Consider the following 17,731-nt stretch of genomic DNA (forward strand, 5'->3'; position numbering starts at 1 on the left):
CTTCTTTCCATCAATGAAAGAATAGTACAGACAAATGGTAAATTTCACTCTCCTTCCAAATACATTGTACTGACAAAACAAGGTAGAGCAAGAAAGTAAGAGAGAATGCAAGGGAAAAAAGGAAGAGGAAAGAGAGGAGGGGAAGTCTTTCTATACAAATATCTTTAAACTCTTCTGCCACCTCCTAAAAGGTTTGGAGATTGGAAATTATTTTGTATGCGTACACGCGGGGGTGTGTGTGTGAGAGAGAGAGGTGGGGATGGGGCAGGCCGGCCAGCTCCTTAAACACAAGCTGTGTCTCTGATGTGATTTGCGGAGAGGAGAGTTGGGAGGTGTGGCCTCCTTTGTACTGTGCCTCGGTGCCTTCCCAGCAGATAGTATCTTTCATAACACACTCTCATATGCTCACAGAGCTAGATGCTGCTCTGCCTGATCTGCTCAGTCCTCTGTCTATGCTCAGATGCACCTTCCCACAGGTAGCCGGGGTGGATAAGGAAGAAACTTCTCTAAATCCTAGACCTTAGAAATGGAAAATACATGTTAGGAGCTGAAGCCTTAGATATTCCTCAGCAGCTGGGCAGGGTCAGAGCACCTGAAGCATAGGATCCCAAGTGGCTGTCTCCAAAACAGACACACTTTTGGGGCGGGTTATTTTGGGGATCAACTCGCTGCTCTGTCTGTTTTGTTTCATTCTGATGGTCGGCATGGCTCAGGATGGCCTGCTAGCCAGAGGTGGTTACATTTTTCTTTTTGAACAGATACATCTGAGCTAGCTGTGCACAGGAGATTCCGGGAAGAGTTAATAAACAGTGCGGAGAGGAGAGGCAGCCCAGGGCCATTCAGTAAGACTGCCTTAAATCTTTCTGGGTGAGGGTTGCTGGCTTCTGCTTTGGTATAGAAGGCTGCTCCAGCTGAAGAAAAGGAGGAGAAAGGGAAAAGACAATGGGGTTGCCCCTGCCTGGGAATAGCAAACCTTTCATCCAGCTCTGGAATAGGCTCAGACACAAGTTACAGGGCAAAAAATCCTGGGCTCGGCATCTGGATGAAATCCACCTGCTACAGCAGAAAAGGTACAGTGTCGCTCAGACTTCTTGCTTTCCCTCCTCCGCATGCTGCTTTCTCTGTTAAAGCTTGTGTGTCTCTCTGCCCAGGCTGTAGATAAACTCAGCAAGTGCTTGCAGCACTTGTCGATCGGCCTTTCTTTCAGACTTTTTTAAGGAGGAATATCTCTGGAGTTCAGATTGTATCTCTGCTCATCTGTGAAATGAATTTAGTGGGTCTCAGTTTCGTCCCCACGAATTCATTGTGTAAACCTACTGCATGACTGGGCACAATATGCAGTTTCTGCTCAAGAGGGATGCAGCGCTAGAATAGCAGGGTGTGTGTTAGGATAGAGAGGCATTGGCAGAACTGGGTGAAGTTCCCAGGACTGGAATAGCCAGGGCGAGCACTGTAGGGCAGTATTGAAGGGAATCGGGACAACTGATTGTAGTTCCCAAGGCTGGAATAACAGGGGGCTGCAGGATAGGTGTGGGGTCCACTGACGCATTTGTGTGGGGAGCCCAGGTAGAGATTAGCAGTTGCGTTGCTGGAGGTCAGTATTGAGTTGTATGTTGAAGAACTGTATGTGGGGAAACACACAGCATATGTCTTCATTATGCCTGCCTGTGACTCGTAGTATCTGCTCCTTGCTTTCACAAGTACTGATTTCACTCCCTTAAAAATATACCGGTTATGCTCTCTGTCCAGCTGCCGCTCATTCAGAAAGGTCATGTCAATATGAAAGCGTTTTTGTGCAAAACATCTGATGAAGCATCAGCAGGAAATTCATGTACTTGCTAATTATGTGTGTGTAAGTGCTGCCATAACGGCTTGCTTTGAAAAAATGAGGGCTTGTTTCAGAGGAATTGCTTCCTACCTCCCTGAAACCCTTTGCCTTTCTTTTCTCCCTGAGCACAACGGGTCCGAACCCTGCACAGCCACTTGCGCCAAGTGGCTATAAAATGCTACTGGATCAGACTGATGTTTTGCACCCACTTGGCACAGGCATAGGTGACTACCCAAGGTGCAGAGCAGCAATGGGCTTAATCTTCCTCTCCAGGGGGAGTTATAGGTGCTCAGAGCTTCTGTCTGTATGAAGTATATTGCCCATCACCTTAATAAGTGTTGGATCAAGCTCTTTGCTGCTGACATTGCTGCTTGTTGTGTGAAGTGTACGCTGTGCATGCTCAGTTTGTGGTCCTGTGGAATCTTTGTATAACAGACCTTTGCAGAGGTGACAGTCTTTAGGCTGATGTGTTGCACACCGTTCACTTAGAGATCTCTAAGATCTTCAGAGAGCTTCTTTTTCATATATACTTATGAAAGCCCTCTTCAGTTTATCCCTTCCAAATGCACACACTTGATAGTTGTGGGGGGATGTGGACATTCCTTCCTTTCCAATACCCCTTCATACAGTTTATGCCACTTTGGAAGCAATATAAGCAACACTGGCATGAAGTCCCCACAGGGAGTTATACCATAGAATCATTGAATATCAGGGTTGGAAGGGACCTCAGGAGGTCATCTAGTCCAACTCCCTTCTCAAAGCAGGAACAATCCCCAATTTTTGCCCAAGATCCCTAAATGACCCCCTCAAGGATTGAACTCACAACCCTGGGTTTAAGCAGGCCAATGCTCAAACCACTGAGCTATCCCTCAGCATAGCTATGGAATAGCTATAGTAGACGCAGTATGTTTATAACACTAGAGTTCTGCCAGTCACTTTCCCCATGGAGAGAAGCCCTGAGTCTTATCTTTAAACCTTTATTCTCTCCCATTATTGTTATTATTTTATTATTATTTGTATTAAAATAGCAAGACCCCACTGTGCTGAGCACTGTACAATCAGAGAACAAAAAGATGGCCCTTAGAGCTTAATCTTCTCGCTTCTGAATAAGGTGCCACTGAATTTGATCAAGCCTTTAATACAAAATATTACAGAGAGGTAATATTACAGAAGAGAGAGAAAATGCTTTTAAAGGTAGAAAAGTTTTAAGTCATACTAGCCTGTGGAAATTCTCTCTCAGAAATAGGGACAATATATAAACCTACCCAGTCCTTTCAATAACAGCTCTGTCCAGTGCATTTCTATTACCGTTTTCTCTCCAAATAGATCTAACTCCTTCCTTTGGGGAGAGGGAGGGAATGTTTTACAAGGAGCTGGAGGCTGCTTCGTGGATTTCAGTTTTGTAATCCATGTATAGGTAGAAACAGAAGGGAAACTTCTGCTTTGGTGTCTTACTCATTGAACTGTTCCTAGAAATCCTTCACTGCTCCAAGTTTTTGGGAAAAAAACTAGTGTAAGCCAGTGAGGCTTGCACCACATTTGGGTCATTTTGTTTTTGCAGTCTTAGTGGGCCATTCTTGATTAACTTGTTCTACTACTACTATAGAAAACACATACTGGATAGACAATAATATTTCTCCTTTCCCTTTCAAAACTCCAGACTATCCCATTATAATCAGTGCTGAAACTAGTGCAGAATTTGGCTCTATTTGTCTGTCTAGTCCACAAGCCTATCTAGGATAGCAGCTGATTTTATAATTTGCCTTGTTGTGTAATATTTGTATGATGGGACAATAACAGAATTTCTTCCTGATCTCTTCCAGTTGACAAAGCAGAGGGATTGATAGCTATTTCCCCATGTTTATTTCCCTCCCTCTGCCCCCACTGTTCCTCAGACGTTCTTGTCAACTACTGGAAATGGCCCACCTTGATTATCACTACAAAAGGTTTTCTTCCCCCCCTCCCTTCCCCCACCCTCCGGCTAGTAATAGCTCATCTTAAGTGATCACTCTCCTTACAGGTATGATAACACCCATTGTTTCATGTTCTCTGTGTATATAAATCTCCCCACTGTATTTTCCACTGAATGCATCCGATGAAATGAGCTGTAGCTCACGAAAGCTTATGCTCAAATAAATTTGTTAGTCTCTAAGGTGCCACAAGTACTCCTTTTCTTTCTCCTTACAGTGTGTATGATAACACCCATTGTTTCATGTTCTCTGTGTATATAAATCTCCCCACTGTATTTTCCACTGAATGCATCTGATTAAATGAGCTGTAGCTCACGAAAGCTTATGCTCAAATAAATTTGTTAGTCTCTAAGGTGCCACAAGTACTCCTTTTCTTTCTCCTTACAGTGTGTATGATAACACCCATTGTTTCATGTTCTCTGTGTATATAAATCTCCCCACTGTATTTTCCACTGAATGCATCCGATGAAGTGAGCGGTAGCTCATGAAAGCTTATGCTCACATAAATTTGTTAGTCTCTAAGGTGCCACATGTACTCCTTTTCTTATAGCAGTAGTAATTTCTCATGTGTGTCCATCCTTCTTTGAATCTTATTGTGCTATTTCCACAGCTTAATCTTGCATTATATAACAGTTCCCATAGGAGTATCAGAGTGTAGCAAACATGACAGCATTTCACACTGAGAAAGAAGGGTCTTTGAGTTCACTTTTCCTCTCCCCTACCATTCCTTTATTGCTAAGCAGCATTTCCTCCCCTGAACAGCATGCAACTGGGCATGGGATACTGGGAACTTGGCAGCTCTCATCCATGTGTCTGCTTTGTGAGGTTATCTGTGTAATTGAACTCTGAAATTTGCACAGGATTTAGGTGTATTAGCTTATAAAAAGCCAGTATAAAGGAGATGTGCAAGAATGCAGCAATTACCAGCCCATCACCTTAACTTTTCTACCTTGGGGTAGGAATAGCTCAGTGTTTTGAACATTGGTCGGCTAAACCTAGGGTTTTGAGTTCAATCCTTGAGGGGGGCATTTAGGGATCTGGGGCAAAAATTGGGGATTGGTCCTGCTTTGAGCAGGGGGTTGGACTAGATGACCTCCTGAGGTCCCTTCCAACCGTGATATTCTACGATCACGTTAAGTATTATGGAGGGGGGGTCAATTTGGGTTTATGCCGAGAAAGTTAATAATGGATGCAGTGTTTGCATCCCGAATAGTGCAAGAGGCGGACAGGGAGAAATGCATGGAGCTGCGTTGAGTGTTTGTGGATTTAGAGAAGGCTTATGACAGAGTTCCTAGAAAATTGTTCTGATGGTGCCTGTATGTACTGGTCAGAGTGCTGGCCAATGAGGAAGTGAGAAAAACAACTACTTCACACTCCCAAAATGACAATGCTCAGGTGGACACCGGACAAGACGAGAGCTGATAGTCTATGCAACAAAACAGTATGAGCCATAATGCAGATAGGCCCCATCATGGAAAAGCTGAGGGAGTATCAATAGAGATGATTGGGTCTGTGAAACAATGAAATCTGAGATATGTTGGCCAGATAGTACAAGAACCAGTAGTCATGGGACAAAGACCATGAGGAAGACCTAGAAAAAGGTGGTTTGAGAAGCTGAAGGATGACGTGAAGAAGGTTGGTGTCAGTTTGGAAGAAGCACTTGACAAGAATGTTTGGAGATTAAGAACAAAAGTCTCCAATCCCAACTGATGGGACATGGTAAAGGCGAAAAAGGAGAACTGATAAAAAGTAACATTTAGCCTGGGATTTTAGCGAGCTAGGAACTAAAAATAATTCATATTAAAATAATACCTATTTTACCTCATGAGACATTGTGAGGCTTAATTAATTTATGTGTGTGAAAAGACTTTGAGATCATCAGTTAAAAAGCACACTAGAAATTAAAGGTATAATTATAATTACATGTAAATGGCATGGGGTGTTATAAAGATTCTATTGCCATGAGTTTGGGATAACCTGCATAACTTGCAGAGAGATATGCAGGTCATTCTGAAGTAGTCGCAATATGAAGTTTATATCCCTCTACATCATCACGTATCTTGGTAATGTACATATTTGCCTTAGTTTACTGGGGAGGGTGGTTGTGTGACTCTTTAGTCTCAGGTAATTCAAAGGGGGTGGCAATCTAAGGGGAATCACACACCTACAGGAACTTGGTACAATATCCCAAGAATAGCAGCAGTATTTATTTAATCTTAGCTGGCTTTCTCCAGGATAAGTAATAAATTTATACAAAATCTCTGGAATCTGATTATAGAAACTACGCCATAAGAGAATTCCACCGAACACCCCCAAAAATTCCAATACATAAAACTTGGGTATACAGTGCAGACTAGGAGTTAGAGCAAGCAGGTGACTGGGAACTAGGATAACTGGGTTTTCTTTCCATTTCTTCCACTGACTCACTACATGACTTTGGCTGGGAAAATCATTTCACCTCTGCACACTTCCCATTTGCCCCATCTGTGCCATAGGAACAGTAATGCCTATTGTACCTCATGAAATATTGTAAGGCTTAATTAATTAACGTGTGTAAAAAGACTTTGAGATCATCTGTTACAAGGCACAAAAGGAATTAAAGGCATTATTATAATTACATGTAAAGAGCATGGGGCGTTATAAAGATTCTGTTGCCATGAGTTTTGGGACAACCTACCTAACTTGCGGAGAGCTATGCAGGTCATTCTGAAGTAGTGCCAATACAAAGTTTACATCAACATATCTTGCTAATGCCACATATTTGCCTTGCTTTATTGGAGGGGGGAAGGGGGAAGAGGGAGAGAGAATTGTGTGACTCTTGAGTCTCATCCATGCAGTTTTTTTTCCATTTGAAGTACTTTAATTACTGTGTACTCAGTGTCATAGCTGTATGAAATAAACTCAGCTTTATGCCATGAGGTTGGATGGCTCAGGATTCGTGAAGGCATACACAGAGCCTTTTGCCTCTAGATCAGTGGATCCAATCTGCCCTGTGCTGCTGGCAACAATGATAATAGCATTTTTCATCTGTAGTTCTCAATGCCATTTACAAAGGAAGTTGGTAATGTTTTAGAGAGTGAGAAACTGAGGCACATGACTGGCCTAAGGTCACCAACAAAGCCAGGAACGGAACCCAGGTTTCTTGAGTACCACTCCAGTGCTCTAGCCGCTAGTCCACAGTGTCTGAAAGTTAGTATCAGCCCTTAGCATTTCATTGGCCTAAGCGAAATGATCAGCAACTTAAGGCCTACATGTGCCATGGAGCTAGAGCTACATGCTTGCCCCCTTGAGCTTCATTCCCCTGAAGTCAGTCACAGTGTTTGCAGAACACAAACAAATGGCCTGTCACTCCACCTACAGGCTGTGGGATAGGCACCTCTCTTCTTACGTCTCCTGTGTCTGCACCCCAATGAAAACAGTAGGCCAAGATTTTCAGAAGTAGTAAATAAGTGACCTGATTTTCAAAGGTGCTGTGCAAGCAGCCCTCGCTGAAGTGAGTGGGAGTTGTTGTGTGTTCTACACCTGTGAACATCAGTCCTCTCTCTCTTTTTTTAAATCTAAATAAATATGGATTTAGGAGTTTAGCTCTATGCAGCCAAATTTTTAAAATCTTGGCCTTCATGTTTTCTCTGGGAAAGGTGTGGAAGTGCTTCTCCATTACAAGCAGCTGTCAGGGGAGTGGGCCTGTTCTAGGCCTGGCTGGTAAGGTTAATGAAGACCTGCAAGGAAGGGTCTTGTGATTCAGGACTAGCTGGTTCTTACTGAGGGGGTTAAGATTTGTGTTGCAGGATGGGAGATAAGTTTCAGAGAACAATTTAAACTTGCTATTGTCTTGGTGGATGTACAAATGATGAATTGCTGGCGCAGTTCTAGTCTCTTAGTACACACCTTAGGTCCCCTAGTGGAGGAGTCCTGGGATGTGGTTCCTGACTGGATACTATCCCCCAGGAGGAGTTTCTGTTTGCAAGCCAGGTAAGTAGTTTAACCTTTGAAGGGGGGGACACCTGGGTTTGCAACTTCTTGTCTGTAAGTATCTGTAATTAGTAACTCAGAAACACAATGAGTTTTATTTAATCTGAGTTTTATTGCTACACTTTGTTTTCACATATTCATGCTGATAGGCACCTTAGAAATACCTAACATACTTATTGTAACAAACCTGAGGCCACCTAAGACTTCACATTTGTCACTGAGCTGGAACACTATGGCTTTTTGGTGCTTAGAAGTAACATCAGGGATAAAACATGGATTCTTGGCCTCCTGCCCAAAAGCACAAGCCCCAACACTTCAGAATGGGGTCTGACATGCAGTTGGCAGTTCTCCGTGTGTGTGTCTCTCTCTCTCTCTCTCTCTCTCACACACACACAGTTCCCAGTCTCTCTCTCTCTCTCACACACACACACACACACACACAGTTCCCAGTCTCTCTCTCTCTCTCTCTCTCTCTCTCACACACACACACAGTTCCCAGTCTCTCTCTCTCACACACAGTTCCCAGTCTCTCTCTCTCTCTCTCTCACACACACACACAGTTCCCAGTCTCTCTCTCTCTCTCTCTCTCACACACACACACAGTTCCCAGTCTCTCTCTCTCTCTCTCACACACACACAGTTCCTCTGAAACAGTTCCCAGTCTCTCTCTCTCACACACACAGTTCCCAGTCTCTCTCTCTCACACACACAGTTCCCAGTCTCTCTCTCTCTCTCTCTCTCTCTCACACACACACACACACACACAGTTCCCAGTCTCTCTCTCTCTCACACACAGTTCCCAGTCTCTCTCTCTCTCTCTCACACACACACACAGTTCCCAGTCTCTCTCTCTCTCTCTCACACACACACAGTTCCCAGTCTCTCTCTCTCTCTCACACACACACACACAGTTCCCAGTCTCTCTCTCTCTCTCTCTCTCTCTCACACACACACACAGTTCCCAGTCTCTCTCTCTCTCTCACACACACACACACAGTTCCCAGTCTCTCTCTCTCTCTCTCTCTCTCTCACACACACACACAGTTCCCAGTCTCTCTCTCTCTCTCTCACACACAGTTCCCAGTCTCTCTCTCTCTCTCTCTCTCTCTCTCACACACACACACACACACAGTTCCCAGTCTCTCTCTCTCTCTCTCACACACAGTTCCCAGTCTCTCTCTCTCTCTCACACACACACACAGTTCCCAGTCTCTCTCTCTCTCTCACACACACACACTCACACAGTTCCCAGTCTTTTTCCTGGAAGCCCTTGTTCCAAAGTATTGAAGTTTGGGTTCCCCATCCCTTAGTCCCATCTCTCCATACCCCAAATGGTTACCCATTCATTTTCTCTCCTTTTCATTCCGTTCTTTCCCTTCTTATCTTGGCTTTCTAATTGAAAAGTAGTTTTGCTCCTTTTCATATTTTTTGCCTTTCTCATCATTCTATAACTCACCTGAAGGCTACATGCTGCTGGATGAGAGGAGGAGGGACTCTGGTGGTAGCAGGGAGGAGGGGGAGGGATGTCTGTGGGTGATTCCATAGTGCTGAGCTGTTTCTGTTCTCATGGCTGTGCTGGGGACCATAGGTACAGAGGAGTGAAGCTTGGGCCAGTGGGCTACTTCTGAATATGCGTGTTAACCCTGTTTATGTTAGAGCTGTGCCGTGGTATTACATGCTACCACAGGACCAGGGAGTAAAGGTTGGTAGGTTTCAAGATTCTGTCTGAGGCTTTATCTGCAGCTTTCAGAGGTACAGCAGGAGTTTGGGGTGGATCCAGCATCAGGGATCTCTCTCTGCCCTTGCTGCTCCTCTTTTCAGATTTCACCCTTTGGACTAGTCTCATGTCCTTGTGGTGAGCCCAGTCTCAGATGTAAAACCCTGACTACACACTAGATCGTTTGTTTCATTTCAATCAATACACTGGCTTTGAAAATATAAATTCTTTATTTAAAAAAAAAAACCATAAAGCCAAATTCCCCTGGGGTAAATTGCATTGAATTCTATGGGGTTATCTTAGGGATGGTTTGGGCCCATATCCTTTCCCTCCTTACCCTGTCAGCCAGGGTTCAGCTTGCAGACTCTTTAAAGAACTGGCTAAGAAGCTGTCAGTACAGAGGGAAGCCACCCCTTCTTGCGCTTTAGCAGAAGATGTTTGTGAAATCCCGTGTTTGGAACCATTTCTATTAGGAGGATACAGTGACTCTCCCAGTCAGTAGTTGACCCACATGCTCCCATCCTCATTGTTTCCTGTTGGGTTTTCCCCTGCTCCTTACTTTACCCCCATCCAGCTGATGAAAAACAAAGTGTGACTTCTGCAACATATTACTGAGTCATTTACTAATAATTATATCTAATAAATGCTGCACAGCTTTGATACACAGGACATAGGCTCAAGGAGTAACTGCAAACAGCTACATTCCTTCCCTTGCTACAAGGAATCCAGTTTAAGTTTCAAGATCTTCCTCATTGCCCACTACACTGTGGTGTGGTGGGGTTGTGCTTCCTTATAGCTTATGGGACAGTCCCAATCCAGTCTTATAAAGGGGTGTTCACTAATTAAAGACAAGTCTCTGCAGCTCCCAGGAGGCACCCTCAACTTCCTCGGCTTTTCCAAACCTCTGGAGACTGGGCAAGCAGGCTAGAAATCCTGGGCGGGATCTTTGTGAAATTCCCTCTTCTTGCCACTGGTCAGACCAGAAATACGCAGAAACAGCCTTCCTGTCTTCCAGTCATGTAAAGTGGAGCCAGAGGAGGCAGCTCAGTGAAACAGGGAGTAAAAATTAGTTGACATTTAAAATATTCCAGAAAGAATTAATATTTTCAACTGGCCCAAGATTTTGTGACTTTTTTTGGTTTGTTTCTCCCATTATCTGAACTGGTTCACCCCTTTCCTGATATTTACACACTTGGAACACTGCTGTAGCTTATAAAAGTCTGGTTCATAGTTATAATTATATGGTTTGGATGACTGCCAATTTCCCCTGTTAGGTGCCAGAAAATTAAATGAGGATGCATGTGGAGCAAGTATGTAGGTTGAGGTAGTATAATTCAGTGGTTACAGCAGGGAATTAGGAGTCAAGGTTCCTAGGTTCTAGTCCTGGCTGAGCCACTGATTTTCCTGTGGGTAAGTCCACATTTTGAAAAGTGGCCACTGATCTGGGTGCCCAACTCAAGACCCCTAAAATTAGAGGGTATTTTTGAAAAAAATTGGCCTAATCTCTATAAAATGAGGATAATAATTAATATTTTTCTGAGAAGAGACTGCTGAGCTTCAGTTCATTTGCAAATTTGACACTATCAGCTCAGGGTTAAACAAAGACTGTGAATGGCCGGCCAACTACAAAAGCAGTTTCTCCTCCCTTGATGTTCACACCTCAACTGCTAGAAGAGGGCCTCATCCTCCCTGACTGAACTAACCTCTTTATCCCTAGCCTGATTCTTGCTTGGATATTTATACCTGCCTCTGAAAATTTCCACTCCATGCATCTGAAGAAGTGGGTATTCACTCATGAAAGCTCATGCTCCAATACATCTGTTAGTCTATAAGGAGCCGCAGGACTCTTTGCCGCTAATACTTGGCTGTCTCTCAGAGGCTTCATTAGTAGTTTGCAAGGGGCATACAGATCCTTGTATGAAAGGTGCTACAAAAGCTCATCTGCATCCATGCCCTCCCAGAACAGTCTGTTGCCCAATCCTCCCTTCTCCTGCAGTTCATTCTAACAGCAGAGGGCTACCCAGTAAAGCATCAACATGTTAATTATAGCATTGTTAGTATTGTCCAAATGTCTTCTTAGCATGTCCTGGTTTGGGGGGGGGGGTGGGGGGGAGGACTTTTCCAGGAGCATAGGATCTTCCTGGGCCAAAATCCTGACAGCACAGTACTACATCTTGCAACCTTGCTTCACTTGTCCTGAAGGTTATGTTCCTGGAGTGTGATTTCCTCCCACCTTGTCTGGTCCTAGCCATAATGTCATTAAGTCCACCTGCTTTAAGCAACAACATACAAGTAGGCTAAACAGAGCATTCCTGTAACTGAATATGTGCTAGGGCAGTGGTTCTCAAACTTTTGTACTGGTGACCCCCTTCACACAGCAAGCCTCTGAGTGCGACCCCCCACTTATAAATTAAAAACACCTTTTTATATATTTAACACCATTATAAATGCTGGAGGCAAAGTGCGGTTTGGAATGGAGGCTGACAGCTCTCGACCCCCCCATGTAATAACCTCACGACCCCCCGAGGAGTCCTGACCCCCAGTTTGAGAACCCCTGTGCTAGGGGTCAGAAAGACACTTACAAGATCACATTTTAACCGCTCCCTGGCTTATTCAGGATTGTTCCCTATAGTCTGTTCTCCAGGGCTTTGTTCAACCTTGTTTTCTATAACTCAGGCAATGAGGCTCATACTGCTTCCTCAGTGACAGGAAATATTTCCTGATATTCAGTAGGAAACACACCCCTTTGTTCACTTTCACCACTTTATTCCAAGTCCTATCTGTACTCAATTCCTCCCCTCCCTGCTGTTTGCAGCCATCAAATATGCATAGGTAGTTACATCCCCCCACACACCCTTCTTAGTTGTGACTTAATCAGACTATTTTTTCCACTTATTCTTCTAATGTTTCCTGATTTTTCTTTCTTCTCTGAATTCCCTCCAGTTTGTCGACATCCTTCTGGCACAGAGATACTCAAAATTCAATGTCACATTCTAGGTGTGACTAGATGAGAGAATGAAAAAGTGGATTTCAAAAGAGCTTTTAGTTTCAGGGCTCTAAGGTAGTGCTAGCAACAGAGAGACTGAAATAAAAAATTTCATCAAGAAAAGAAATCTGATTTTTATACTTTACAATGTCTCCAACTTAAAACATTAGTTTCCTTGCAAGTTCCCTGGTAACGGTGTGGTGTGGTGTGGATTTGCATGTCAGTTCTCCATTCAATGGATTGCTGTTGAGAGACCCTGGCTGTGTGCTACTTCTCATCTCTGGGACTGCCCATTCTAATAATCAGAGTGGGTTGCAAGGTGATTTTTGTGAATAAACAAGGCTACTTCCTTTCATTATGATTATGTGACTGACCATGGGTGTATTGGTGAATATGTTCTTGAGTCCCAAATGTTTTAAAAATGTTAGAATCCAGAAATTCATCCCACAAAGTGCATAGTTCATTATCAGCTATTTCTTATATATTTAAAATGGTTTGGTCATCCCATAAGGGAGTGGAAATGATACCATAAGACTTAACAGTATGTAGCTCATTGGCCAGTTTGTAATGCCCTGCCATGGGCCATAGGAGCGATAGAACTACTTAAACTAAAGGAGAAGTTTTGCTAGATGCTAACATTAGTAGTTGGTTATCTTCTGTGGACTACCTACTAGAGGCTCCTCATGAATAGTGAAGAGTTGAAGAGAACTGTATGTAAACACTGCATAGGCTGAAATTTGTTCCCATAAACCACTGATTCGCAGAAACCAGGACTGGGTATTGTATGATTCACAAACAGAAAAGGGGTAAACTCATTGGATAATGTGTTCTGACAAATTCCACCAGTTCTATTAACAATGCAAAGCACCTTTTGTTTTGTGCAGCGCCTTTCATACAAACAGAGCCCTGAACCCACAGAAACCATAGAGCTAAATAGTAAACCATGAGTAAGAGACTTGGGAGGTAACTTTAGAATTGTCCCAAACTTTATGATTTTGATTTACAGGGGTTTGTGCCTTCTTGCTTTCATTTTGAATTTCAGGCTACAAGGATCTCCACCAACAGTGACTAGATTATGAGAAGAGACAAAGAAGCACCAGTGCCGTATAAGAGACAAAAGAGGCTGGATTCTGCTCTCACATCAGCATGACTCTGGAGTAACTCGAGTCATTAGTGGCACTTACTCTCACTAGTACACCAGTGTAAATGAGATACAAGATGGCCTAAGGCCTCTTTTAGGTAAAACAGAATAAGTGTAATGAATGTATTACATGAGTGTAGAGATCAGACAAAGTTACAGAGTTTGGATCCAGACTCAGATTTAAACTGGAATTTACCCAACGGGAATTTCATTATCAATGTTGCCAGATCTCACAATGTCATCATGAGTTTAGTGATACTTGGTCTTTTGTCTTAAAGCTTCAGCTCTTGGAGTCAAGTGACTCTGACAAACTCAGATTTCTTTTTTATTTTTTTTTATTTTTTAAGTAAGTTTCTAGGCCTTGTGGTTGAGGAAATAAAAATACATGTTCTGAGTGCACCTCAAAGGCTCAGAAACTGGGAGGCAAAAAAAAAGGAATCCAAAATTAGCCTTTAAAAAAATCATGATTTTCTGGATGTCTGATGCATGAATTTTGAACACTTGGGGTTTGACAATACTAATTTCTTGTTTGGGCCTGCTATATGGAGGCATGACCATTTCAATTCTCATCCAAACTTCATCACAGTGTGAAGGGTTTGGGTATGGTTATTTTTTTTAGACCCAGGAGACATCTGACAATGTAATAATTTGGTATGATGGGGAACCTTCATTCCCATCTAGTGAAAAGTTAAATTTAAAACTCTGCATGTGGGGTGGGGTGGAGAAGCAAGCCTGCAAAGGGCTTGGGAAGTGACTGGGTGAGGGGAGACCAGCTCCTTCTAGTCCTCTGTATGCATTTGTATTTCTCTGTGTGTGCTTCTTTCATTCATTATCCAGAAAACTGTGATCATTAACCCTTCAGTCTCAGGGTTCCTTAATCCCCCTGGGAAACCGGATACTTCTTCCTTACAAATGGGCCTAAGCTCTAGCCTGTCTCTATCACAAGGTAAACGTCTTCCTTCCCCCTCCTCCAGAGACTGAAGCCCACATAGTAGGGTTAAAGGTAACACTCCTGTTGACTATCCTTGACCCCTTTCTACTGAGATTCCCAAGGCTGGATAGAGCCAGCCGCTTCTTATACTCAGGTTGGAGGGACACAGGCAGACTTCAAGGGGTGGCCTATGGAATTTCCCCAGCCCTCTGTGGAGGTGGAGGGGCTGCACTATGACTCATTCCTCACACTGAGAGTCTGTGCATCAACTCCAATCAGGGCAGCCGTTCTACCTTGGGAAGAATGCTGGCCTGGCAGCCATCCATGCTTGGGTCTGGTGGGGCTTTCAGTTACTACTGGCTAACTCACTGAGCATATTTCCCCATTTGCTTGTTTCTCAGAATTTTTCTTACCATGTTTGCTAATTATTGAATGTAGGTGTTGCCATAAGACCTAAGACCATTGGTCCATCTAAGCCAGCATCCCACCTCTGGCTGTACTGGGTCAGATTGATGGTCCTCCTCGTGTTGAATCAACAGTGAGCTACTGTATGTGAAAACAGCAATAGCAGTTGGCAGACTGGGCCTGCAGCATCCCCCCACCAATTCAAAAATCATGAGCCAGGCACCCAAAAATCCTGAGACCAGATTAAAAATTATGAGATTTTTAAAAATAATACATTTGGGGTTCTTTTTCTTTGCCGCCTGGCTTTTGAACCTTTAGGGGTCACTTGGGTCATGCTTTAAACTCTTTCCTGCAACCATGAGGGCTAGAAACTTGCTGCTTTAAAATTGAATGTTGAGAATTTCACATCATCATGTGGAATTATGTGGGGCTAGAAGAAAAGAACCAAATATTGCAAGACTGGTGGGCGTTGACGGCCCTCTCTTGGCAAGGCTCTGTGGAGTTCAGGAGATTGATCTCATCATGGGACCCTGCCATAGGTGAAACCCAGGGCACTGTGTGGATGCAAGTTCTTAGTCAACCCAAACAAATCTGCTGAAATAATCAAGACCCTGGGGTGTGGGTAAAACCAGCCAAGGACATGCTTCTCCTAGAGTTGTTTCACTTTGTCTGGAGCTTGTTTGATGGCACATGCTTTACCGGCTCAGTTTCCCGTAGCTGGCATCAAACCAGGCTGCACAATTTCAGTGCTCCATAACTTCCATAATTCCCTTCAGCAACAGGGGAAAGATTGTTCGTCTTAAGATTTGGGTCTTTAGCTCCCACACAGCATGAGATTATCGTTTAGCTCTTAGTCCATTCATTGTGCCTCTGGAGCTTTGGGGTGTTGATGAGGGGATTTTTCTTTTTATCTCCTTTTCCTTCCTACCCATTATGGTGAGAATTTAGGTTTCCAAGTGAAGAGACACCATTTGTATAGGGATCCCTGAAATAAGGGGATGTAGTTGCTGGCTTTTTTGCTCCCAAGCTACCTGGACTACTGATAGCACAGGTCTCTAATGACTGGCAATGCAGTCTCTGAGCCTCTTTCACTGACACACTTTCAAACAAAGAAACTATCTGTTTTAAATGTGGGTAACAATCTAGAAATTGAAACAGTTTGGGAGTCACTTATTCCAAAGCATAACTGACTCTTTCTCATCTCTTTCCCTTTGCTGCCACCATGTGGTCTCATGTCAGTGCAGTAAGAATTGATGATTTCCCAGTTCTTGTTATTCTTTTATTGAGCTCTGTTTCTCTATCGCAGTGTTGTTGTTTTTCTTTTTGTACAGGGGAGGAAATTCAAAGAGTAGCACCAGTGCATAACAAGCACTTACCTATCAGAGAAGGTGCTAAGCTTGAGGGTTGCTACTGGCTCCAGAAAGCCATGTTGATCTTGAAGAATTAAATTCTAGGTCAGAGAGAAGTGGGTGAAATTGTGGTTTTTAACATTTGTTTTTTCTTGGTTGCAGAATCTGGGAATCTCCACTTCTCCAGGCTGCCAAGGAGAACAATCTCCGGGCCATCAAGAAACTGATCTCTGATGGCACCTGCGATGTCTATCAAAGAGGTAAATTGTCCCTTACTTTCCTGCTCCCTACCCATGACAGACATCCAGGTCCTACCAGTGTGAGTCTGTGGTTATTTGTCCTGAGTTTCTTCATTCTTCCTCGGGAAACCAAGACACTACTGCAGTGTTTGTGCACACCACTACCTTCCCGTGCGTGGTATCAGAACTGCCTGACTGTATATCCTTAGCCCTTTTACTGCTAACAGCTGAAGGAGAGTGTCTAAGGCCTGGGCTTTTGGAGCAGGAGGAAAGGAGGAATCCAATGGCCTAAGTACTGCCTCAAAGTAAAATTCCTAGTTCAGTCCCAATTATTCTATCAAAGAACTATTCAGCTCGTACTGTGAAACTTAGAGGTGGAAAAGACCTATTGGGTAATAGTTTGTCTAGGCCTCTCTTCTCCCTTGCCCTACCCAGCCTACTGTAGGACTGTTCTCTGCAATAAATATCTCCACCCATCACCTTTGAGAAACTCTCTTCCACACTGGCATATTATTGTATTACAGTAGTGCCTAGAGGCCACAACTGAAATCAGAGGCCCATTGTGTTAGTCACTGCACCGACACAGTAAGAAGTAATCCTTGCCCCAAAGAACTTACAAGACAAGAAGGACAAAGGATGGGATGGGAAACAGAAGCATGGAAAGGGAAAGTCAAGGTCACACAGCAGGCCAGTGGCAGTCAGAAATAGAACCCAGGTTTCCTGAGTCCCTCTATTTGCTAGACTTCACTTCCACTCAGAAAGCTCCCACCATTAATATGAAATCTGTGCTCAGCTTTGTCTTATACATATGAATGACTAGATGACTTGAATGCTTCTCCCACTCTCTCCAGGCGCAGTGGGAGAAACAGCTCTTCATGTGGCTGCCTTGTATGATAATATGGAGGCTGCTCAGGCTCTGATGGAGGCAGCTCCAGAACTCATTAATGAGAGGATGACATCGGAGCTATATGAAGGTACCATCACCAAGACATGAGACTGAACTGGGATCCCTCTGGAGAGTCAGGAAATAAATATTACCCAGTGAGGACAGTGGGTTAGAGATCTCCTGTTTTGCTGTATTGCTAAACTATAGCATTGTGAAACAAGTCCTCAAATGTCTCCTGTTTGCTTGGTGTAACCTGGGGTTGAACTCTGCATAGGAACAAAAAGAAAAGGAGTACTTGTGGCACCTT

The 17,731-nt window shown here is 43.6% G+C and overlaps 1 protein-coding gene across 1 annotated transcript in view; it reads left to right on the forward strand.

Moving 5' to 3' along the window:
* Positions 1-423: 423 nt before the first annotated feature.
* Positions 424-17,731, forward strand: part of LOC125623037 (transient receptor potential cation channel subfamily V member 6-like) — a 46,492-nt gene continuing 29,184 nt past the window's right edge. The window contains exons 1-3 of the mRNA XM_048821870.2: positions 424-1,070; positions 16,462-16,559; positions 17,390-17,512. Of these exons, the coding sequence (XP_048677827.1) occupies positions 943-1,070; positions 16,462-16,559; positions 17,390-17,512 (349 nt within the window). The 5' untranslated portion in view covers positions 424-942. The remainder of the gene's footprint in view (positions 1,071-16,461; positions 16,560-17,389; positions 17,513-17,731) is intronic.

The sequence above is a fragment of the Caretta caretta genome, chromosome 1 (genome assembly GCF_965140235.1).
Source record: "Caretta caretta isolate rCarCar2 chromosome 1, rCarCar1.hap1, whole genome shotgun sequence".
Lineage (NCBI taxonomy): Eukaryota > Metazoa > Chordata > Testudines > Cheloniidae > Caretta > Caretta caretta.